The sequence below is a fragment of the Pleuronectes platessa genome, chromosome 12 (assembly GCF_947347685.1).
Source record: "Pleuronectes platessa chromosome 12, fPlePla1.1, whole genome shotgun sequence".
Lineage (NCBI taxonomy): Eukaryota > Metazoa > Chordata > Actinopteri > Pleuronectiformes > Pleuronectidae > Pleuronectes > Pleuronectes platessa.
The window spans coordinates 13,030,294-13,056,283 of record NC_070637.1 but is presented as its reverse complement, the minus strand read 5'-3'; the positions used below and the strand labels follow the sequence as shown (position 1 = coordinate 13,056,283).

Below are 25,990 nucleotides of genomic sequence, written 5' to 3'. Positions count from 1 at the left end.
AATGAAAAAAAGCTTGAAAACCTACATTTAACCTTCCCAGACAAAAGTAAAATACAGTGATTAAAAACATTAATAATACAGTAGTAGTAATAATACAGTTACGTAACTTGATAGTAACGTACTTTACTGTGGCTTCATTCAGAACCACGTAATGATTAGTTTAGGACCTGAAGGTTTGCAGGACCATGAGACGCAGAGAGCGGGTTCCCACAGTCCAGTGTCAGCACTCTTAGAAACGACTGAAGTTATCAGGCCGGTTTTTACTGCTCCGACAAGCATAAAAAGGGCCCTCGCATTTTTTTCCAAATAGCTCGTGAAGACTATTCCAACTGTTTGGTAGGGTAGGGATTGCCTCGAAAGATTTCCATCGCATGCACATTCTGACACTGCTGCGTTTCAGACGGTGCCAACAGCTGTGCTCCTGGACATGTGTGCAGCCAAAAAGCCTCTCACAGAAGTCGGAAGATTGTTAACATATATATGAAAAAATGTCCTTTACAGTCAGAATATACATGTACATTATATAATTTGGAGGCGATGTATGCCTGCCGCAGCTGTAGTGCAGTTCACCACATATTCTTTAGGATGAATCAGTTGAAAGTTTCACCAAAACCCCATAATTCTTAATTTTCTCAGATTTTCATTCAATCACTCAACACTCAGGAAAGCCGGCAGTGCTGACATTGACAAGTGAACACTCTGCCGAGAAAAAAGTAAATGTATATAACTGTAAGTGATTTTGTTAACACAAAGAGTAAATTGATCATGCTACCAGTTTTCGTCCATTTCTTTTAAAAGCTCTTTCAAGAGCAGAGTAAAGTAACTTACTATGAAATCAGAGCTGCGGGGCCCATGAATGAGGCCTGAACCGAGGGCCCAAAAGCACTGGGTCAAAAAGCACTGGGCGGATCGATGGTATTTGATGAATGGTATCGCAAGGGGGAAGAAGATTAAAACACACCATGGCTACGCAATTAAATGTCCTCTTATTCAACCCTTCCTCTTCTTCCCAAAATTGGGATTTGAATGCTCGGGAATGAGAGAACAAACTGTGAGCAATGATCAGGACGGCCCTGAACCCCCACACATTCTCATCATAGTGATCTTAACTCATTTCTTCAAACTGATAGGTGAGTTCAAAATGGCTAAAGAAAAATAATAAAATTGGAAGAAAAATTTCAAATGTATATCAACATATTTTTATCAGCCCTTTTCCAGATTTGTCAAAATCCATTATTTTGGCATTAAGAAGGGAAAACCGTGGCAGATTTTCCGTTAAGGCTGTAATGGGGGGAACAAGAGAAGGACAAAAAAGAGAAAGAGAGAGGCAAGAATGGCTGATATCTTCAAACAGCTCGCCATGTGTATTTTCATGAGTGGATGTTCCATTACAGCAGAGCGCAACATGGCTGAAAAACCCATCAGAGATGTAAAAGGATACGGAGTGATCACTTGTTTCCACTGGTGAAAAAAACAGAAGGGAGGGGGGGCGTGTAGCATTGTAGTCTGTGGACGCTGCCCTGCCTATTTAGCTCATTTAAGGCTTTTTAACACACTGTAAGGCACATATGCATATGTTATATCATCCTGGAGAAATCCTGGAGAGTGAGAGAAAGGTTAGAATTAGAGAATCTTCCATGTATTTGTCTTTTTTCCCCCTCATGCATTTATAATTTTACTGTGTAAACTTTCAGACTCATTTCGACCAACCCTATTTCAAAAACTAGAACTTTAGATTATAAAGTTCTAGTTTTTGAAATAAAAAGATGAAATCTGTGCCCTAAATGTATACATTATTCATTAATATCTAGCTTGTTCTGTATGAAAATGGTGAAAACAATGCAATGTTAAAGAAAAAATAAACCCCCTGATCCCAACCTGCACCAAAACTGAATGGGTTCTTCCCTGACCAAAACTACACTCTTTCAAAAAAGCTTTGTTGTAATCCCTATTCGTTTTTTTGTGTGTAATCTAACAAACAAACAACAAACACACAGGGGTGAAAGCATAACTTACTTGGTGGAGGTAAGGACCAAGTTGACAATGACAATATCCACCTTTGTCTTTACTGCTTATCCTTTGAGGATTGAGAAGGGAGCTGAAGCCAATTCATGCTGACATTTTGTGAGAAGTTAGTCATATACGTTTTAGTTTTTTTTGTCAATACTTTTTATCTGTATGGTTTTTTTGAATATTGCTAATTCACCCTCCGTAGCATCAGCGAAAAGGGCATATTCAATATTACTGAATGATTAAACATGTTATTTACTGCTATGATACATAGTATTACTAAATATGTTGATTTGCTCTTTGTGTGTAGTCGGATGTCATCAAATCTGATGCAAAATTACTGTATCACAAGATTTTATTATGTTATAAACCCTATTTAGTGTTTATATACTGATTACAAATGCTATAGAGTTTAACAAAGAGTAACTGGTTAAACTCACTGATCGCTGGTGATTGTGTTTTCCAGCTTCACGCAGGAATCAGGCAGATCTTTGTGACGGCCCAACAATACACATTGGGCTGATCCGGCTCCAGTGTTGTTTCAGGTGCAGGTGCAGTGTAACGTGGTGTCTGGATTGTGTTACAGTGTTTACTTGAGCCAAAAGCTCTGACACTCTCCCAACGAGCAAGTGCATAAAACATCTGATTAGCACTGAAGTTTTCATTCCGACGTTAGCGCTCGGCCGCGTGTTTAGCAAACGGTGTGATCTTTGGGAAAGTCGACTCATTTCTCACGTCAGAATGGTTCGGTTTGACTCTGACCTTTGGGCGACCTGCGCCGTTGACTGCTCCGACAGGTGGAGGCTGCGTCTCGCTCAAGGACGCCTCTCTGGCTCGGTTTCAGACTGACTCACCGCTCAGCTTGACTCAAACGACAGGGGATTTGAGAATATATCAGGTCATTTGAAAAAGTTCATATCTAGGACATTAAACCAGCGACTGCCTGTTGGTGTTTGAGTATCTCCGAGCACAGCCATCACTGTTGTGCTTGGATGTTCTTCCTCTTGGATGATACCAATAAAACCAATGATTTATCTCAAATCGAAAGGAGAAGGCGGGAGTCGCAGGTCACTGCACTGTCTGGCTTTATTTTGTGCAAGGCTACTGCCAGGCCAACACTTCACAACCTGATTTAATGAGACTCAATGCATCTGTTCTCAGTTTCACACCGGTGCCATCAAGGCCTAAGTGGAAACAAGCCTCGCTCTGTCACCCTGAGCGTTCTTGTGGATCTGTGAAGGGGAAAAAAAGAAAAAGAAAATGCAGTTCCAGTTGGCTTTTCTTGAATATACATCCCTGAAGTCGAGTGCCTCTTTTAGCCTGGATTTCAGCAAATGTTTTCAGCAAAACCATAATTACTGCAGCATGGGAAAACTCCTTTTCTCTTTTCCTGCTTTCCACTTGAACGTTTCTTCTTTTGGAGTCCTTGCCTCCTCACCAGTCCCTGATGCCAGTCATTTAAAACATCTGAAGTGAAGCATCTCAAACCCACGGATCATATCAAAGAGCCTGGCTGGAGACAGCGCGGAGCCCCGGTGCTGCAGGACCTCCGCTCCTCTCGCAGCTCAGCACTTCTGGCACCTCCGATCTCTGGGTGAAACGAGTGTGCGCCCCCACGGTTGGCAAAGAGAAGGGCCGTGGATATTTTCCCGATGACTAAGCGGAACTTGTGCCCTGAAATAAATGACTTGCTTTATTTCAAACGACAGGCCCACTTCTTTCCTTGCACCCTTGCCCTTGGCAGCCCCTCAGTCACTTCAGCAACAACACTGTCTGCTCACTCCCTGAAGGAGCCGGTGGGAACGCTGAGAGCTGATTTCTGTTCGGATTCAGGGAGGCAGAGAAAAAAAAGGCATGTTACCGTGGAGTCAAAGTTACAATTGGTCTTTTATCAAAAGTGTTTTCCCGCCAGGGCAGCAGCCTGGGTGGCGGAGGTTTGAGTGTCGGCTGATTTTCTGATTTGAAAGGTGGGTTTTGATACCGTTGGACAGAGCCAGGTTCCTGTTTCCAGGCTTCGTGCAAACGTCTGGTTGAAACTGCACACTGTAGGGATGAAGAAGTGATTTTCCAAAAATGTTAAACTCTTCCTGTGACACAAAATATATGTGTGGAGAAGGAAAATGAAGGAGAAGTTTAATCCACCATCTTGTTTTTATAAACGAAGTTAATCACCTCCTCCGAGGATGTTTTGTTTGTCAGGAGAATTACACAAAAAAATGACCAAAGAGATTTCCACTAAAGTAAGTGGAAGGAAGTGACTTGGGCCAATAAAGAAAAGCTTTAAAAATGGTCTGGTCCCAGTCAAAGTATTTTTTTTTTCACTTTCTTTAACACGGTGAGATTTTGTGTTTCTTTCATCAGTTTGTTTGATTATTAGCAACATCATGAAAACCACTGAGCAGATTTTCACGAAACTTGTTGGAATGATGCAATATGGGTCAGGGAAGAAAGTTTAGTGCAAAACCCAGACAAAGGGGCAAATTCAAGATTGTTGTTCCTTTCCTTAACATTTCAAGGGCGTTGGTTTGTTTGACAATCTCAAAAAAATCTGGCATGTTAAGGGAACTGAAATGAGTGTGTAAAATCTGGTGCAGCTTAAAACATTTTAAGGGGACTGTTCGGCCTTGGAAGAGGTTTCTTTGTATTCTCAGAATAGGATATGGATATGTTTGTCTATAAGCTGTCATACTTTTGAAAAGCTGTGAAAAGCATAACGAGTGATGTGGAGTTATAGTGGAGAGTACGGTGGCCCTGAAAGCTCAACGAACAGCAACTTAAGAAAACACATGCAAGTTGACAAAACACCAGCAGAGTAAAAAAACATCTTCATCAATTTCACAACACAACACAACACATTACAGCAACGCGCTGCAAAAAGAGAAAAGCGCTGCAAATACCGGAACGAGCTGCAAATAGAGAAACGCGCAGCAAGAAGCCAAACGCGCAGCAAGAAGAGGCCACAACACAACGGAAGTGTTTCCAGGGGACAGCTAAAAGTGATGGACACTGCTGCCACAAAAACGTCCAATACACCATAGAAATTCGGTTCCACACAGGGTTCGGCCACCCACGGCTCTTCGGCCCCTCTGCAGTGCCTGTACAGCACAATGTTGTGCATATGTTTAGCGAACGCTGAACTTAACAAATCAGTTTTCATATTATTAACGTGAACGTAACGATGAACGTGAGTGAACGTCACGTACATTTTTTAAATCATCACCGTATCAGGCCATCATGAAATACCAGGAGCGGGCGAGTCTGTGTGTGTGTGTGTGTGTGTGTGTGTGTGTGTGTGTGTGTGTGTGTGTGTGTGTGTGTGTGTGTGTGTGTACGTGTGTGTGTGTACGTGTGTCCCCCGGCGCTCCGACCCCGCCCACTCACTCGGAGAGAGCCACAGTGAGCTCTGATCACGGAAGATGTTCGATCTAGAGACATGTCGTCTTCTCCTGTTAAACTGAATAAACAGCGCCAACAAGCAAGCCCCTGTTTGTGAGGCAATATATTGTCCATAGTGTGCAGGGGTACGAAACCTTTACTATCAAAAGAGCTTGTGGGCGGGGTCTGAGCCCCGGGACCCGGGACCTATATACAGTCTATGCCCGGGACCGGAGCACTCGCTACACACACACACACACACACACACACACACACACACACACACTCGCCCGCTCCTGGTATTTCATGATGGCCTGATACGGTGATGATTTAAAAAATGTACGTGACGTTCACTCACGTTCATCGTTACGTTCACGTAAATAATATGAAAACTGATTCGTTAAATTCAGCGTTCGCTAAACATATGCACAACATTGTACTGTACAGCCACTGCAGAGGGGCCGAAGAGCCGTGGGTGGCCGAACCCTGTGTGGAACCGAATTTCTATGGTGTATTGGACGTTTTTGTGGCAGCAGTGTCCATCACTTTTAGCTGTCCCCTGGAAACACTTCCGTTGTGTTGTGGCCTCTTCTTGCTGCGCGTTTGGCTTCTTGCTGCGCGTTTGGCTTCTTGCTGCGCGTTTGGCTTTTTGCTGCGCGTTTGGCTTCTTGCTGCGCGTTTGGCTTCTTGCTGCGCGTTTGGCTTTTTGCAATGCGTTACGGTATTTGCTGCGCGTTTCTCTATTTGCAGCTCGTTCCGGTATTTGCAGCGCTTTTCTCTTTTTGCAGCGCGTTGCTGTAATGTATTGTGTTGTGTTGTGAAATTGATGAAGATGTTTTTTTACTCTGCTGGTGTTTTGTCAACTTGCATGTGTTTTCTTAAGTTGCTGTTCGTTGAGCTTTCAGGGCCACTGTAGGAGAGAGTCTGTGAGTATAATATTGTCTATCGTTACATTATCCCATAATTGGACAGGCTGGTATTTCACACCAGTGTGACTGAAGGGGAACACCACACACAGAGCAGTTCTCCTTTTCAAACTTGTATTTGAACAAGAGGCTTCCCTCTCTTGCCACTGCTGTGTGGGTCTCCATGTGCTGCTAAAAATGACAACCTGGTGCTAAAGCCCACAGTTGTACCTCCAGATAAAAGCACATCAGCACAAAACCATCTGATCTTTAATTCATCTGCTGACGATGAATCCAAACCGCTCATCTTTTCGGGGAAAGCAAACTTTTCTTGATGTTCTTTCAGCGAGTTGCAGCCAGTTTCTTCGAGGATATCCATCCTGCTGGTTTCTGAAAACTCACCTCAGCAGAAAACGCCGCTGTACCGTTTGACACATTGACATCCTTTGGCAAACCGGACGAACCACCCTGGAACGTGCTCTGGGCTCAAGACCAGCCACTGGTGCCAGACCCACATAGCCGATCTTTGGTGTGTGCCACCTGGACTGTTACCAGACCCTTAACCCAAATATCTTTGCCACAGAGCTACGACAGCAACCTCTTGACTTCCCCATTTTTTCCTAATGGTGCATTTTTTTCCTGGCCTTGCCATCGTTTGCTAAAAAATTCCTTCAGTCCCTGGTTTCTGTGCTGTGAGACAGATGGTTTGATGCAAAACCACGCAGCAAAACTTTAAGTCCCTCAAAAACCATAAGATACTACAAACTCAACTACATCAACACATTTTTAAGGTTTGTAGGGAACGGAGTGTATATAAAGAGGGACAATAGATGGTTCCTCAAAGTGAAGCTAAATTGTCTCGATTGCAACAGTATAGGTCATAAACTGTACCTCCTCCATGTTAGTAGATGAGGAATGGACCGAACTAAAAAGTTTAATAAATTTTTGTCAAAGATGGTGTCTGTCTGCTTAGTTAATAGTTATAATGCATGTATGTTCAAGCGCTCATCTTTGTGTGATTTTGTATTAGTTATTTGATGTCCTAAAAACATGGTGAAACATCATGATTGACAGTTGAGACTGACTCACGATTGGTAAAGTGTCAAGCGTAACTGATCGCTACTAAACAGACTCTGGCCCCAAATGCACACAATATACGCTTTCATATCCAAGACTTTTTGGCTTCATTTCAGGAAAGAGGGAGGAAGTGGAGACGCATTGTCCATCTTTATATATGGTCTATGGCTATATATATATAGACCATATATAAAGATGGACAATATATATATATATACACATATATTCATTCATATGTTGTTGTGTTGTGTTGTTGTGCAACCATATTCATTATTTATTACGCATCACTGAAAAAGTCCCAAACTATGGTGCAGTTTGTTCCTCTTTGTCCTTTCTTATTTCCTAGCAACGACAGCATCCAACCGTTTCTGGTAATTAACAAGCCTTTAAAAAATGTAATACAAATTCCATTTTTAGAAATCGAAATGAATGTGTGAGGAAATTCAGAAAGTGTAAGGAGACAGTCTGATGTTTGTGGCTTTTGTTCACCATCCATTTCCTTTAAAATGTATTTTAACTAGTGTTTTATGTTGTATGAGCAATGTTGGTTAAAAAGCATTATATGGCAGTAGAGTTGTATAATGGGATACCACATATACATAATCAACCGATCAGTGTACAAGGGATTTATTTATGAAACAGAACAATCTTACACTAATGTTCGTAGAAAACGTAAATCGAACAAGACCAGAATACAAAACAAACATTTACATTTTGTGCATTGCAAACTTTCAACAAAGAGAACAAGACTGAAGAAAATGAAACTGATACAGACTTTTTCGACAACGAGGTCGCACACAAACACGTCCTCGATTCCACACCACACAGTCACCACACGTTTCACAACATCCCTGACTGACACTTACGACTATATGAAAATAAAAGTAATAAAATGTTTTCACTGCGTTTCATCTTCATCCCTCCATCACACATCGTGACTGTAACTGAACACTCAGCTGTTGGTTTACTGGGTAAGAGGCACTTAAACTGCAATTCTTTTGAACCCATACCTTTCAAACTGATGCTATAACCTTGATATATTCTACTTTTTCTTTTTTGTCACTGTTTTACAGATAATAAAGAATAATACTATGAAAGAAAAGGGTGCCTGCAACAGTGCCAGTAGCCCAATCTGCAGCCATTGTTAGTGTTTATAAGCTCCTATAGTACGAGACCAGAACATTTTTCCACGTGTACCAAAGTGATGCATTACGTCAAAGACAATGAGGCCCTGTCTGCGCGGCTACAGACATAAACACAGTGGCTGTTTTCCTTCAACATACACATCCCAGCAGAAAGAACTTTCTCTGGCGGCCACGATCACACACACAAACACACGCTGTGTTTATGAGTGTGATTATTTAGAAAAGCAGCTGATGTTTGTCCTTTACGCTGCAGTTTTGCTTAAAGATTTAAAAAACTAACAAGTGGAAGGAAGTGCATGACAACAGCAAAAAAAAGAGAGAGAAAAAAACTTGCAATACTATAATGTGTTGATGTTTGTGTTAGTCGATGTGTTGTGTCAGTGTAAACAAATAAATAATTATTTACAAGCATAAATGGAAACAAGAGAACAAAACTAGCAGGGCATAAATAATTTACAAAAGGAATTATTATACAGTCTAAGTATAAACATCTTTGGCACTTGCTAAAATGGCTTATTTAGATTGTTAACTCAAGTTCTCCATCAGGAAAAAAAACACATTCAGGATGAAAAGCATGAAGAGAAAGAGTAATGGACAGCTAAATGATTAGGCTTTGGTTACAGTTTATGTTTGTCAGGAGCCACGAATGAGCCTCGTCAGAATGTAAACGTATGAAGCATAGAAGAAGTGAGTCGCTTACATATTGTAGAAAGAAAGAAATGGTTGGAAAGCACATACAGCATGTAAGTGGTTGTACAATTAGTCCTTTAAACATGTAGACATATGTCGGTACACTAGTTATACTAAGATATTCTGCAGAGCCTCTTTCCTTTAAAAACTTCTCCGCTCAAGTTTGTCTTTTCCAGCTTGGGAAAAGTTTCTAAGTCACCAGGAAAACAGAAACCGTTGCCCTGGTTTCTCCTCCAGCGAATGCATCAAGGCACATGGAAACGCACGGAAAGTTTCATTTATGTTGAGATGGATTCGGCGATGGCGTGTGTCAAGTTTGCTTTGGGAGATTCTCTTCTTTTAACCTTCTTCGGTTCGTCTTTTGTTCTTGGCTTTGTTCAGCTATCTGCGAAAAGATTGAGGAGACAGCTTCTGTTAGAGCAAACATCTATTATCGTAAAAGAAAAGAGAGTTTCACGCGGCCAAAAGTGCCAAAGTGTAGCGAGCACATGTGCACGGTGCGCATCAAAAAGCGTGAAGCGTTTGCAGAGACGTGGAAAGTCGTGGGACCCTCACACAAGGCCTTTCAAAATGCATCTGTGGTGTTGTGTGCGTGGGCAAGCTGACAAGCAGAAACGTAGCGTGACTCTTTTTTTGTTGTTCTTTTTTTGCTTTAGCTGACACACAAAGCGTAAACCTAGTCTTATTATTACCTTGTGAACATTGTCGACAACTCCGGCTTATCTGAGGTTTGGAAAAGATGGTGAACGTTTAAAGATTTGACACACATCACTCAAACATGGAAAACCCCCCCCCTTCCAGTTTCTTTGCTTGCATTACATACACAAACATACAGCAAACAGACACACACTTACCCATCATGTAATATAAGCCGATATTCCTACTGAGAGACTTGAGTAATTTACGATATCTGTAGGCATATACGTATATACTAGAAAAATAGCTAACCCCTGCCTCTGTGACAGAACAAATTAATCTTCCTACCCAACCCCATGAATAGCTCATAATTCAACTTCATTCATTAACCAGTTCAACCTCTAATGAGTTGAGCCATTAGCAGCGCCCCCTCATGTATGTTTTTGGGGCATCGGACAGTCATATCAAAAGAATTCAGTGCATTTTCCCTTTTGGAAATAATTTATCTCAACTTGAAAAGCTGCAGTCAAACAAATCCAAACTAACTACACCATTGTTTTTACACAATCTAAACATGGTGACGGCTGCTATTGTCCCCTGAGGTTGTGGTTGACAAATTGGGTCTTGACTAGATTGAGCAAGGATTCCCGTAAGGCATGTGATGAGATGGAAAATTCTTTTAATTTCACACAAACACACACACTCATACACGTACATACAGGAGACGTCAGAAACATTTGTGGTTGTGACTTTCAAAGTGGTGGAAGTGTTTGTACTAACCTCTGCACTCATACTTGAGGTCGGAGAAGAACACCAGCTCCTGCGAGAAGACAAACAAGCCTAACCTTCCACCGGCGAACGTCTTGTCATAAACTGGTCCTGAGTCAGCCATGATCTGTTTACCTTCGTAGACCACGACCCTGCAAAACACGTGACAAACATGGACTTATTTATGTGATGAGATCATCCGTCCATCAATTATCGACAATGCTTATCCTTTGTGGGGTCACGGGGGGGGGAGCTGGCATCGGGCAAGAGGGCGGGATTCACCAAGGAAAGGTCGACAGGGTACTGCAGAGCCAACATATTTGTTCATACACGTTTACACCCAAGGACAATTTAAAGACCAAAATGAACCCTAATCTGCATGTCTTTCGACTGTGGGAGGAAGCCCGAGAAAACCGATGCAGGCGTGTGTAGAACCAGCAAGCTCCACACAGGAAGGAGGCAACTGGCCATTAGAGCCTCCATCTCCAACCACGTATATATATCCCCTTTACATACAGACAAGTGTGTCTATGGTGTTTTCTGATGTCACTAGTGACTTTTTTGTGATCCTCTGTTTCCGTCTATTCTCACTATATCACCTTTTTTCACTGTGTGTCAGACCTGCGATAGAAATACTACATTCAAGATGTTGAACAGGCTACATAAAATTACAAGAATACATACTATATGTCTTTGGTGTCCTGCAAGTCATTAAAACAGAAAAAAGAACAGGTTGTCAACACAATCGGGTCAAATTAATTTCTTACCTTATAAACCCAGTCTTTGGTCTGTGGATCAGATGCCACCTGTAGGCAGTGTAATCCTTCCAGCCAATGTTTTTGGGGTCATGCCACAGAGTACGCACCTGCGTGAAATAGTTCAAACATTGTTTAACATGAACAATGCTACAGCTTCTAAAACAGAACAAATAGCATTTCGACTGCAGCCCACCTGTCCGGGAGTGTTGCCCGTGTGCCACAGAGCATTCCTGAGGTTTTCTCCTGTGCCAGTTGTCGAGTTGACAACTTTGAGTGAAACCCCAGAGATGCCAAAGGCCTTGGAAGGCTTGTCCTCCCAGTAAGTCTGTGTGATCTGCTTCCACATGACCACGTAAAAGCGCCCACTCGACTGGTAGCCAAACACAAAGCCTGCGTAGTCATCATCTCTGTCTGTGTTTACATACATCGTTCCACTGAAGTCCACAGCGTTGAACTCATCAAAACCTGCAATGGAGTGAATGAAACATATACGGTTGGGACTCTGTTGAATGGGGTCTCATAGAAGTAAATAAAAAAAGAAAAGGTTGGAGAGAAAACACGTGTGCTTCTCACCTACTGCAATGCCTGGGTCAGAGTTGGCCGTCTGGACCAGCTCTTTGCCCTGGTGTCTCACCACCCAGTTGGGATCTATCTGAGTTGTTCCCTTAGGATCCAGGTGGACCATCTGGAACTTCCTGAAGTCTGTAGCAGTGATGGCATTGTTCTCTGGACAAACGTCAAGAAAATCTGGGATGCTGTCGTTATCAAAGTCATCTTTGCATGCGTCCCCTCTTCCATCGCCTGTAAAATAAAACAAAAAACAACCGTGAATAAGGAGGTCTGACCTAATTTAAATTAGACATGAATGCATTTTTCCACAGGTTGGAAAAATTTGGAAGTCAGCTAACGTGAGTGTAATAATACTCCCCCAGCAGTTAGAATATTAAAAATGAATTGAAAAAAATTGCCATTCGTCCCAGAAAACTGGTTTTAATATCTTTGCCAAGTTTATGAAGCCAAATCAGCCATCTTCTCATGCTGTGACAACCTCCACTGATACTTGTAACTCTCTGAAGCCTGAAGTCGATTAGAGCCGAGCTGCAGGCCAAGAGCTGGCATTAGAGCGGCTGATGTAGGCCACTGTGCGGAGGTAGTTTGCTTCTGTCATAATTTCTTGTTGCACGACAAGCTAAACTAATTCTAACAATCCTTAATGAGTTGTGAAGACTGTGCATTTCTACTTACAGCTGTACAAACTCCAGGTAACCCTGCTGAAACAGGACACTGTGGATTACTCTCTAATGAAACCTAAAGGAAACTAAATCTTCACGGCAGGGCCTGTGTACTCCTAGGGCTCGTCGAGAATGACTTCACACATGCCAACACAGTCGCTGACTCTTTGCGACAGCCACCACATTTCACACCTGCAGCAGTGAAGCTAACTGCTAAGTAATTGTGAACACTCATGACTAAAAAGTGACAATTACTGTGATAACAAATATACTATGCCTTTATACAAAGCTATGGGTGATCAATTTCCAGCTACTTTCAAATTAGGGCAAATTGATTGATCTTGATATGAGATTAATGGTAGTTATTTTGTCTACTGCTGCTGGCGAGGTCAAGAGTGAACTCACAATCGTTGTGTGCATAGAACTTCTAGAAAGTTAAAGAGAGATCAACTCCACCACAGAATATCCAGAGGGAGCCAGCTGGCCAATCAGAGCAGACTGGGCTTTATTGTAAGGGGGTCCTTTAAGAGACAACAACTAAAACCAAATGTTTCAGACAGAGGCTGCAAAGATGATCTGCAGCAATGGACAGCCTGAGGAAAGGAGTGTTTTTGTTTTGAGTGTGTAAACTAAAGTAATAAGACCAATTTAAATTGTGATCCTGAATATGAGCATAATATGTCTGAAATCTGCTAAAGAAGCTAACGAAACATTCCAAGCTTCATTGTGGTGGAACTATTTTTGTGTCCTTATAGCCTACTGTTTATGTTTTACAGAAAACAGTTAAAAAAAACTCATTCATGACAGTTTTTTTTTGGTGAGTCTGAAGTTAGATACCTTTGACAAATGTTAACACAAATAATCTGTCGTTTCTACATAACATCAACAGCTACTGCAACATTGAATATTACATCCTCACCGTCAGAGTCCAGCTGGTCTGTGTTCGGTGTTAGTCTGCAGTTGTCCTTGTCGTCAGGGATATCGTCATTATCATCATCATAGTCACACGCGTCTCCCTTTCCGTCTTTGTCATGGTCGGCCTGGTTGGCGTTGGCCACGTAGGGACAGTTGTCCAGGTTGTTCTGATGACCATCTTCATCGATGTCCTGGTTGTTGTCACACTGATCTCCAACCAGGTCACTGTCCACATCAGTCTGGTGGATAAACGTTGATGTAAACTGTGTTAACGCAAGCCTATTTTGTTTAGTCTTAGATTGGATTGTTCTTATATGTGTGAGACAGTACTTGGTCGGGGTTGTGCAGCATTGGACAGTTGTCACACTGGTCACCAACTCCATCCATGTCAGTGTCCTTCTGTTCAACGTTGTACACATAGGGGCAGTTGTCGTTCTCATTCAGAATTTCTGGAAAAAAGGTAGTACGTTAGATGATATTCACAAGAATTTATATAAAAGTAGTTTTTCCTATCTATTTTACCATCTCCATCAATGTCCACTGCGCAGGCATCCCCTTCTCCATTGTGGTCCGTGTCTATTTGAGCAGGGTTGTGTTCATAGGGACAGTTGTCGCATCGGTCACCAACTTCATCCTTGTCAAAGTCAAACTGGCGAGGATTGAAAAGCAGGGCACAGTTGTCCTGTGGGGGAAAGCACAAACCAGTTAGGAAATTCATTGATTAAAAGGAATCTGAACATTGAATAGAAAGTATGTCCATATGATTCTTGTACCCTCTCATCAATTATTCCATCGTTGTCATCATCCTTGTCACAAGCATCTCCTTGACCGTCTTTGTCAAAGTCTTCTTGTCCAGAGTTGGGAAGGCTGGGGCAGTTGTCCTGAAACAGCAACATTACATTAAAAAGTTTTCAGATATAATTGTTTCGACTGAGTACAGGTTAGGCTACATCAGATAAGATGATGGAGTTCAACGAAATACCTTCTTGCAGTGATAAGTGGCGTTGGCCCCACAAACAAGGTTTTGATTGGGCCAGCCGTCCAAATCCGAGTCTTCCCCACAAATGAAGCCATCTCCAGCGTAACCGGTCCGACATTCACACTTGTACATGGGGTCGTTGAAGTGGCTGATGTAGATGCACTCGGCAAATCTGTGACAGTTGTGGGTCTTGTCCTTGCATGGGTTCTCTGGCTCACACACCTAAAGGAAATAAAGGGCAGGTGGAACTGAATAATAGCAGTTCAAGGGCACTGAATGTAAATTACATGAAAATGAATTTAAGATTGTCCTATGTGACATAGTAGAATTACAAAAAAAACTCTTTCTAGATGGCAACTCGACACTGAGGGCTTCTCCAAAATGAAGTAAAGGAGTAAGGGAGAGATTTCGAGCAAAGCCAAACTGTGTAGAACTTCTGGGCACTGCTGATTTCACGAAATCCCACATACATCCCACTACGCCCTGTGCTGCAGCACAAGGTATTCACAGCTGCCACTCATTACCGGAGGATGAAGAGTAACTCGAGTTTTGATGCCACTCCATGAGCTCATGGAGCAGCAAGTGACAGCAGGACCAGACCTTTGATCAAAACTGTGAAGCGGAGCCCCTTAATGCCAGAGATGAGACAATTCCCCTGCTCCTTAAATCAATTAGAGGGATCAGGGCGTCAGGTCAGAGACATGCAGCTGCCGAAGCCAAAGAGTTTCAGAGACGTTATGCAAGTGGCGTTCAGGGTGGCACAGCTTGCTTTGTCAGGACTGTGAGGATTTAGTGATCACATGGGAGAAAATGTGTATGTTTGACTTTGGTAATGTGATATATACCACATGGATAAAATTTAGGGCAGGAGTGGAAATGGGAAATATGAAGTAGTATCTAGAATAAAAGCACAGATCTTTTTAACATTTATACAAAAAAATACAGCATAAAGGGCTGTTTAATCCATCTCTGATCTTGCCATGAGAATACCAGAGAGCTACAACAGGTGTTTGTTGTTGGTAGGTTGCCTAATTCTCCTTCTGCTTGCCAACCCTGGATCACATTAATATATGGCATGGGCCTCCCCTCCGGCACTGTGCAGACGCTCACTGCAAGAATGAGGCTTATAAATCACGAGAGCTGCTGCCTCCATCATTCATAAATTCGGATCTGACACAGAAAAATCCACATAACTGCTTTTGAAAATCTGCCTGGAGCTAAAGGTCAACATCATCTCCTTCACCCTTACAGCGTTCGGATCGCGCTTGTTCAAACGTTATGTTTCGTGTTTGAATGGCGTCCAATCCATAATTTGACACAGACTAAGAGTAGCTTCAACTCACCTGTTTGTTCTTGTTGGCAGACTCCACGCCTATACCGAAGGGCTGGTTACCCTTGTATCGCTTTGGACAGGGAAGGCAGTGGAAACCCGGGTCGGTGTTGATGCAGCGTCGCGATCCGATCACCTTGAAGCAAACATCGGGCACCATGTCACACTGGAGGAGGGAAAAAAAGAACATCAGTACATTGCAAAACAAATAATTACATGGATGAACTCATGAACACAGGACTGGTTAATGCACAAACTAACAATAGGAGCTTCTACCTCGTTGATGTCCTCACAGTGGGTGCCATTTCCACGCAAACCAACAGGGCACGGGCCACATTCCCAGGATCCATCTGGAGAGCTGTTGCAGTCCACTCCCCCAAAGCATGGGTTAGACAGACAGCCATCTGCACGAGATTTAGAAGACGAGAATGGATACAAGCAAGCGACAACAATTTAAACAACACTGGACTAATCGGTTGTGTCTCTCAAAATGATTCAACTTTAATTTATGATGGTTATTATCTAGGCTAGGGTTTGTAAGCCTGAAAAAAACGGAGGAGGAATGAAATATGCGACCAATCCTCATCTCTGCTTTAGTGGTGTGTGGCTACGAAGGCCACAGACACCGGCCTTATTCCTTGTTTAATTTATTGATGGCTATCAGGATGGGATAAGGATTTCAACTAAGGATGTACTGTGAAGTGATTATGTAAAATAAAGTGACTGGTGCTCACCAATAGGACATTCTTTTTTGATACAGCTGTCACTGTCGTCCGCCTCCCCGATACACTTCTTGCCACCGTACTGAGGCTGAGGGCTGTTGCACTCACGTGTCCGACTTCTGACCCCCCCTCCACATGTGGCTGAACAGGTTGCCCATGGAGACCAAGGACCCCAACCACCGTCCACTAAAAAGAGACAGAGGCACAGAAGTTGAGGTCATTGCACAGATATTTCCACCGATTCTTTTCTAATTAGAATCATGTCAAAATTCAAGGTCCGTAATCTGTAAAGCAGCCACAGTCAGAAGCCTGGAACTCGATAGTAACAGAGAAAACATACTGAGCTGATTTGGGTCAACATTTCCTGAAAGACAGACAGGAGGCCCAAACACATGGGGAGTGTCGCCTCAAGGGAGCCACGAGGCATGAGGAAATCTGGTTATTCGACATGGACGCTGGCTGCTGTAATGGAAACGCTGCTGTCGGGTGTTCCGCCCCCCACGAGGTGAATTACTCACCGGGACACGGCTCGGCGGTGCAGCGCTGGGTCTCACGTCCACTTCCTTCGCAGTCTTTGCCCCCCAGCTGCGGCATGGGGGCGTTGCAGTGTCGTATCCTGGTGATCTGTCCCTCCCCGCAGGTCACCGAGCAGGAGGACCACGGCGACCACAAACTCCATCCTCCATCCTGGCGAACTGGTACATCGAGCAAATCAGGCAGGGAGCATCCAAACACATGTCACGCATTATCGAGACTTTCATTCAGTCAAGTAGTTACAGACATTTATAATTCGCAAAAGTCCCCCCCCCCCCCCCCCCCCCAAAAAAAAGGATTGCACGTTTTCTCAAGTAAACATGATGTGATGTTGGTGATGAGTGCTCAGTTTCAAAGATGTTCTAAGATGCCGCTGCCAGTATTTATGTCATCGTGGGTAATCGATCCTCCAGTGGTTAAATTGATTCAGTCACTCACACACATGCAGTGAAATGTTAGCTGCAAGCAATAACACACACTAACCCCACTGTTCACCAAACACAGATCAGATCCAGAGATGTCTCCTCCTCATAAAATGATCAAGTTCATTGGTCTTTTATATTTTTCTATGGGGTGAGTCATTGCACTGTGAAAAACCCTCACAGTCGTTTTTGGAATTAACTTTAAGTGGGCACACCCTGCTCTTGGATTCAGCCTCACTCAGAAGAATGCCTTTTCAATGGAGGCCCATTGGAAGTCGTTTTACTGTCTTAAACATAATCCATTGATTACCTCCTCCCAGGAGCTAAGGATTTGTCAGTGTAGTTATTTAGCAGGATTGCACAAAACATACTGGACGGGTTACCACCAAACTTGGTAGAAGGGTGTGTTATGGACGAACCCATTAAGCTGTGTCGACGTAAATCAGGGGGGGGATTCAGGATTTTGTTTTTGCTTTCATTAAAATTGAGGGTATGGAAGTTTTTCAACATTTTGGTTGATTTCTCACAGAATAATTCATGGAACTTGATGGAAAAACTGAAATCGGTCATGTTTGGGGAACTGATATTTACGAGTGTGTGCAAGTAGTTGCAGATCCAAATGAAAATCCAGACCTCTTGAATTTCAATGTGGTTTCATAAAGGGACTGTTGGCTCTTGGCGGAGGTACACATTCTATTAAGTGCCATTTCAGTAAGTGTCGGCTATTTAGATAGAAAAGAAGGAATACTGTTTCAAATGTATCCTCACCACGGCTGTCACATCTGCTCAGGCTGCACTTGCGGGTCTGGATGGAAGGTCCAGTGCAGGGGTTGCTGGTTGCATCACATGACCGACCCCTCTGCTGAGTTCCTGTCCCGCAGGTGACTGTGCACTCGGTCCACTCTGACCAGGGGGACCATCCATCCTCACTGTATTTAGCTAAAAGAAGTTAAAGCACAGAGACAATATTTTGTTGCTTTATTGCACAAGACAGGGCAAATAAACAGAATTATAAAAGAAGTATTGGAAAAAACTGCATTGGCTGTAATATTAATGTCCGTCTGTTTATCACATGACCTCATCTGAAAAACCCACAGTAGCATCTGTGAGTGTCTCATACTGCGACCAATAAATACGTATTTTTCACCAAGAAGAAAAACGGGCAGCTGCAAATTCAGCAGTATTAAAATGTTATGTGTGTGGAAATATTATTTTTACGACACATTTCTCTGTTAATTTAAACTAGCATTCATACATAAAAATGCATGTGGGGTTATAATTGTGTTTATATGCAGGGTGGATTGACTCATAGGACGGTCCAACTACTCACGCAGACACACGGGGCAGCACTCCTCGTCGATAAACGAGGGGGTGGCACAGGCCACTGGGGGGCAGGTTATTTGGTGACACACGATCTTGGACTCCTGCCATCAGTAAATATAAGAGATACATCAGCGTCACTGCATATCCACCGTGAATCTGCACATTGTTCCTCCTGACTTGGCACTACCTGGCAAGTGCATTTGGTGCAGCTGTCCACAACCCAATCTTCTCCATCGTCAAACAGGCGGCCGTCCTGCCAGCACATGTTTTTCTCTTTAGGGTTCTTAATCCTCCCAAGGGCCTCCTTCATGAGTGTGTTCTCCTCTGTCTGAGCACACAACAAAAGAAAAGAGGGATTTGCAGCTGGACAGGAGATCAGTCAGAGGTGATTAGGACACACTCGTGCTGCAGGTACATGGCATTCAGCTGCAGCTTGTGAAGGGTTCACACCTGCTGACAAGATGATTCCTTCAGGAGGTCACGTGTGGGGTTATTTTCCACCAGGTGGAGAGAGGAAAAGTTCAACCTGCTCCAGTACAAGTGGAGTTGCTCACTCAAATAGAACATTACATCTAAACACAATCACGTCCATGCATATCATGCGAATTGAGGGCCATATGTAAAATCCTGTCTCCCTTACAATGAATCACTCCTACCAACATACGTCCCCCTCCAGTTCAGTGAGGTCTCATGAGGAAAAAGAGCCTTCCAATAGAAATGGGCACAAAGGAATCATATCTTCAGTTGAGAAAGCAATGAAGAGGATAGAGATTTTGTTTTCTCTGGTAGTTATTGGAAACAGTGAAGATTGAACTTGACATACACTAGCACAAATAGGGGGGGCGATAAAGAGACTGACATGGCTGGTAAATTTTTTTTATTTTTTATTTTTCCAGGTCCACTGGTCCAGCAACACCGGGATTTGTCCCAGTAGTCACAATTGGCCGGTCAGACTGTGGAAAGAACCCCAGCAGATGAGATGTTTCTAAACTGAAATTCAGCTGGTATTATTTCAACTAGATCAGTAAACACAACCTGCCTATTATAAATAAAACTGGGTGTTGCCTTCAGCATCCCGGTGAAAACAGGATGATAGTGGTTGACATGTTGTGATCCAGACTTTGAGACCTTATATGTGGTATTCCACTTGCAGCCACTGTGTGTGGGGGGGATTGAAAAATTGTCTGTTTACACTTTAAACACCCACACCAAAAAGCCATTCCACTGTATAAATGAGAATATATAAAAAAGTTGCTTTTAAAATGTGGTTCTCAACTCTTTTCTCAAGCTTCTTTTTGTATAGTTTTAGGAAAATACCCCACTGAGAAGTTAGTTCTGAAAACTGTAACCTCCAACCCAATTGGAGACCAAGAGATTTCTGGCTGGAATCCTGAACACTTGGGAACTCTCAGAAGATAAACTACTGCCAAAGTTTTGTGTGTGTGTGTGCGCGTGTGTGTGTGTGTGCGCGTGTCTTCCTCGTGGAAAAAGGAGGCAGCAGTGTGCAGCACCAGAATTTAAGACACCACTCGGTCTGGAAGAGCCTCAGGGACCCTTCTCATCCCAGCCGTTTTTTTCCCCCCAAGGTTTATGCCCAGACGCTCTTATTGCTGGGAGGCTCCCAGAGGAAACACATGGGCTGTTTAAACACAACCAGACATTAGACTGGACCCTACCGCTGCCAGGGGAACACTTCCTATATCCACATGTAACATGTCATAAAATCTGTCTGACTCACGCTGCCACAGATAGTAGGAGTCAGCCGGGTTCACAGGCGACTCTATAAACACTCCTGCGGCTACTTAATGTTTGCTTTCAAATGGATGTAGGTTACCTAGTAACTTAATTCAATCCTCTTACTTGATTTCCCTAAAATGTAAATATTCTCTCAAAAGAAAATGTTCCTTCCTTCACACAAAGACAAATTGTAGTGATTTCACATTAGCAACAAACTGGTGTGTGAAGTGTGATGGACCAGGCGGTAGCTTGTCTAAAACAAATCCAAGTCAGGGTTAAGTTGATTTTAAACTGTGTTCGAGGTTAACACATTTGTCATGTCCTCGACTTACCACTTTTTGCAGGCCATCAATAAGGTTACTGACGACATGACGGAGGCCTTGTAGCTCCTGGAACATGGTGCTCAGTTCCTCGCAGGAGCGTTCGCACATATCTGCGCCCATCTCATCCGTCTTCTGACCTATTATGTTTGTTGTGATGGAAGGGCTCACGTCCACAATTTCTGCGCTCTCGCTCACAATGTTAGCGTCATCTGGCAAGGGGGGGGGGAAACAAGAGATCAGGGTGAATTAGCAAGCAAACAAAACGAATGAACAACAGAGACTGATGATGGAAAACACGTTTGAAAGATGCGATGAGCGAAACTCAAGGACCCTGAAGAGGGAACAAATCAATTTCCTGTTTTGCTGTATTCGGCCATAAGATCACAACAATGTTGTGATTACGGTGTTTATTGTCTTCCCCACAAACAGATGTTCCGTCAGCAGCATTTGAGTCGAAGAAAAGAAGTATTTGTTTGAAAAGGCGACAGTAAATCTCCAGAACAGATGACTGTCGACTGTGGGAGGGGGTGGCACCACAGAGCTCCAGAGGCAGAGATCTGGGTGTTCCGCGTATGATGAGAAAACCACACCGCTGTCATAAATCTCCATGAACTTTTAGATAAGTGGACACTTCCAATATGAACTTAACAGACTGGAGTGGCCCCACAGATGGATTTACAAGGAGCCCGTGAAGCCAATGGCGCAGGCCTTACAGCTGGTCATTAGCGCAGGCACCTGAGATGCTCTCGTTCGAAAGGTCAACACCAGAGTGTATGAAAATACCACGCAGCAGAAAGAAAGAATGTCTTGTCCTTAAGTGCCTAATGTGTAAGGAAATGCAATCGTCCAACTGCAGGTTTGTTTTAGGGCGTAATGAGGCTAAATAAATGCTGAGTCTTCTTTGCACGATTCTGAGCAGGAAGTTCAGCCCAGAGTCGTTTTTGAACTTTGCACGACTCAGACAGGCAGGAACACAAATCACAGAGTGGGACAGGCCATCGCTGGTGCACTGGAGTTTGCATTAAACCACATGAAACCATGAGCATCTATTCTCTATATTCCCTCAGCTTACCCCCTAAAATTATCCTCCCAGATGATCTGTGTGAATGTGTGCTACTGAAAGCAAACACATCAAAGCTCCATGGTATGTCTGTCCCTCAGCCAAGTCGCAGAGCATATCTGCGTCTGGATCTTGTGTAAATCAGTGAGGATTAATTGCAGCGCAGAAGGCTCCAAATCAAGAAGTCACCCAAACTGCCCGATGACGTCCCGCTGCAGCCACTGCTGTGTTTTCTTTCCCCTTCAGTCTGCTGGAATCATTCAGATCTCAGGAGGGCTTCATGCTGTGTGCGTGTGCGAACGCGTGCTAGCTCGTCTGTGAAAGCATTCAGACATTCTTCTCTCCCTGATAGACACTCTCTATTTCTAACAGATAGAGGAAAGGATTTTTTTTTTTTTAAAGGAGCAAAAAGACAGAATTATTTTAACGCTGCTCATTGATGTCCAACCCGACAGGTTTTTTCCTTTTATCCGTGGGACATGTGGGTTTATGAGTGACTTTTGGCATTGAAACTGCTCCCAGTGCAGAACGTTGACTGGTACCAGGCGGCGTGCTGAAAAGGTCCATGTCGTGCTGACATTGGTTAAAACAAAAAACACTCAGTCAGCTGGAATTCAACACTGCTTGTGGCAACGGGAAGAGGCAACAACCCAGAAACAGCATGTGGATTTGCTTTGTGACAGCAAAACCAATACATCGTTTCCAGATCTGGTGCCTCTTGAGACAGTGCAGATACATATTTACCGAGTTATCTTTGTTTTAAATATTGTTTTAGTTGCACCCGCTCTTCGCGTGAGCTCCCCTGAGGGCTCACGCGATACCATTCCTCACGAGAGCGAAGACTAAGCTGAGAAGAGCAATCCAATCAGCCAATATATGACTTCACTGTGTGTGTGTGTGTGTGTGTGTGTGTGTGTGTGTGTGTGTGTGTGTGTGTGTTCAGCTGGAAGTGGAAGCTCCCTGCTCTGCAGCACAGCACTCACTTTCTCTTTTCTATTTTCTTTCCCAGGGTATTATCCTGATTCCACTGCCAAAGGAAATAAATGTAAGCATCTGTATCTCCTTTTGTTCACCACGCACACCACTCGACCTCAAGCCACTGCATCGACACGGCTGTTTCCGTAAATATGAAGTAATGGTGGGAGATCTTTTCCACGTATTAAATCCTCAAGCTATTTGACCCACATTCACACAAAAGGGAAGTCGGCTAAAGAGCGCTAAACTGTTTGGTCTGGAAAGTTGCTGTGGCTGATACTCTACCAAGCGCAGATAGAGATGCCGTGCCTGGGAGCGTCGCATGTGAGCGAGTTTCCCAATCACATCTGAAAAGTATCGGGCTAAAAAACACTTTTCAAATGTCATTATATTGACTCATCGTGAGGATTATGGAAGTACCAAAAATAAAAGAACAAAACAATGGCTCCAACTGAGCTGAGGATTAAAGATAGAAACTCTCACCTTGCTTAGTGGCCTCACAGTCTCTGGTCAGGAGGACGTCTTCCACTGGGGTGTCAAAGATGAAACGCACATTCTGCAGAAGGCCCTGTTTGGGAAGGAAAGAGGTGTCTTGGTCACTGCAGTTACAGTTTATATACAATGTTTCCATATACAGTGACATTCACACTCATGTTTGCACACAAAGGGCCAATTAAGAGTCTAAATTTGGAGGCTTTGCCACAGAAAGACAAGGGAAACACTGAGCCACACTTTAAAGAGGGAGTCCATTCCTTCTACTGGAAAATGTTCTTTCAGATCAGCCTCTATTATGAGGTCAGAGAAGATCACAGTTTGGTTCTTTTGAGAGGTCAGAAAATATTGCAGGGCCAGTTCACTAATAAACTGATCCTAGATCCTAGGAAAAACTTTGTCTAGACCCCAAAGTGCCACAGCTCTGGTCTTACCCTGAAGTGGTTCTCTCGGATGGATCCCTTCGCAACATACATGCGGCTTCCCTCAGCCCGCAGGTGCTCATAGAACGGCTCATCCAGGATGAAGCTGTCTATCAGGCTGCAGCCCACATACAGGTTGGCGTTTTCCCCGTGAACGTGAAGTGTGATATTCTTCCACTGCGAGTCTGACAGGTCCACGTCCTCGAACGACACCACGTTCTGCGAGCCGTCCACCCAGTACACCAGGTCAAGAGTGTTGGCCCGTCCGTTGGACACGATCTCGAACTGGCGCCGGCCATCAGGGCCCTCCAAAGCCATCAGGGTGCCCCTCGAGGCCCGGTCCTGGCGTATGCTGGCCACGAACACAAAGCCCTCATTGTTTTGGATCTGTTGTAGTATTTGTTTTAATATGGGGGCGCTCACTGGGGGGATGTGGTCGAAGCGGATGAAGCGGTAGGCAGGGACGTCTGAGTTTTGGCCCCGGAACTGTTTGGCCCCGAGAGTTTTGCGCGAGATCTGGCTAATTTCAAACAAGTCGAAGGATGTCTCGTCCTCCTGCTCACCATCTATAAAGTTAGACACGAGGAAATGCAAATGGACATTTATTTTAGAGGTAAGAAATAATTCACAAGCCCTTTAGCGTCACTATTGTAAGACAAAGAAAACAATGGCAGACAAATGGAAGCATGTTTAGTTTTCAGTTTCATCTTGAAATGGAGGATTGCACCTAAAGTAAGGAAGACTTAGCATTGAGTTACTTTCATAAATAAACATAATCAATAACATTTATAATAGTATAACAACTGGTTATTAATATACATTGCAACTAATTGCAGATTTTACAACATTGCCACTTACCTTCAGGCAATGCATGGAGGAAGTTAAACGATAAGAGCAGCAAGAAGAGACTTCTCCTGAGTATCATGTTTCCTTTAAAACAGATAAAACAGAGAAGAAAAGTTTTGTATGGCGGTGAATATCACTCTTCTTCTTCATTCTTTTTTCTACATCCAGGGTCCTTTTCAAATGTTGCGTCGCAATTAAACAGTGAGACCGGTTAATATTATATAATAGAAAGACAAAAATCTGCTCAAAAAACCAACACCACATAGCCTACAGTGTGTTTTGTACACTGACTGCTAAGGAATAAAAGCATTTTTTTTCTCCCTTAACGTTAACTCTGCCTGGTACCATACCGCAGCGTGACCATTTCTCCACATAGAAAGAGTGCAACTATAAATAGGCTGCTGCGCCTCGTCTTCGGGACTTACCTGACGAAAAGAGCTTTGGTTAAGCAGTCAGATATCCGACAATATTTGTTTTCGTTTTCAAGATCAAGTTCAGATCTGCCGTGACCTGAGCCGAAGATAGAACGGATGAAAAGTGGTCTCTCCCTCTGAAAAAACCTCGTGCGTAAAACGCGTAAAGTCCACTTTGGTTCACTACATCCACAGTCTGCAGGACTCCAGGCGCAACAGTGGCTGAGGCACGCGCCTCCCTCCTCTTATATGGAGGCTCGCGGAGAGCCTGTCAATCAAACGTCTCTTGCTGGAGGTACGAACAGTTCGTGAACGCTCGTTATGAGGGACAGATTACATAATTATCTTCCGATGGCGCAATCCTCTGATCCGCGCCTGCACTGAGGGGGTGGAGGTGGGGAGCGCGACCCCTCCTCCCCTCCTGTCTGTTTGTGACCGTGATGCCCACCATCCCCTCCCTGTCTGACCCTCCACCCCCCAGCCCCCCACCCCAGCCCCCGCACATCTGTGTCTGGGGCTAATTCACTTTCACTAGGTGGGGGGAGGTGGAGGAGGGGGTGGGCTGAGAGCTTTTTACTGGATCGAAGAAGTTAATGCTGATGAATCAACCAAAAAGGAAGTTAAATAGCTGCAGCAGCAGTGAGTGATCTTCATATCTGTGTTGTTTATATTCAAGGACAGCAGAATTATAATTAATACTGAGAAATGTGTGGTTTACTCACTTTAATACAAGATAAGACTTTACAGGCATAAAGCAGAGATGCAGATTATGAATGATATTTTGACTGAAACCAAGATGTAACTAAAAACCTCAGTAACCGAGGATCCCAGCTCTGTCTGCGGTGTGTGACAAAGAAAGAACATGAAAATGACCTCCGGTACAATAGACACTTTGGAAGCT

The 25,990-nt window shown here is 43.6% G+C and overlaps 1 protein-coding gene across 1 annotated transcript; it reads right to left on the bottom strand.

Annotated features, from left to right (window-relative positions):
- Positions 1 to 7,978: 7,978 nt before the first annotated feature.
- On the bottom strand, positions 7,979 to 25,443 carry thbs2a (thrombospondin 2a). Its single transcript, XM_053435664.1, has 23 exons — positions 25,102 to 25,443; positions 24,689 to 24,760; positions 23,843 to 24,396; positions 23,400 to 23,484; positions 20,891 to 21,090; positions 19,009 to 19,149; positions 18,829 to 18,922; positions 18,267 to 18,437; positions 17,061 to 17,237; positions 16,555 to 16,728; positions 16,097 to 16,224; positions 15,834 to 15,986; positions 14,494 to 14,712; positions 14,285 to 14,392; positions 14,034 to 14,193; positions 13,842 to 13,960; positions 13,516 to 13,750; positions 11,938 to 12,165; positions 11,558 to 11,829; positions 11,374 to 11,471; positions 10,619 to 10,758; positions 9,895 to 9,925; positions 7,979 to 9,587 (listed from the first exon to the last, which is right to left on the bottom strand). Exons 2-23 carry the CDS (start codon positions 24,753 to 24,755, stop codon positions 9,584 to 9,586), a joined length of 3,558 nt encoding a protein of 1,185 aa, XP_053291639.1. The 5' UTR covers positions 24,756 to 24,760; positions 25,102 to 25,443; the 3' UTR covers positions 7,979 to 9,583.
- Positions 25,444 to 25,990: the final 547 nt, after the last annotated feature.

What these genes read in the sequence shown, in the direction of transcription:
- thbs2a (XM_053435664.1), bottom strand. Translation starts at nt 24,755, where the DNA reads ATGATACTCAGGAGAAGTCTCTTCTTGCTGCTCTTATCGTTTAACTTC. An exon ending in CTGTGAGGCCACTAAGCAAG is followed by an intron (nt 21,091 to 23,399) that starts GTGAGAGTTTCT and finishes CCCCCTTGCCAG; the next exon opens with ATGACGCTAACATTGTGAGC. An exon ending in CGGGCAACACTCCCGGACAG is followed by an intron (nt 11,472 to 11,557) that starts GTGGGCTGCAGT and finishes TATTTCACGCAG; the next exon opens with GTGCGTACTCTGTGGCATGA.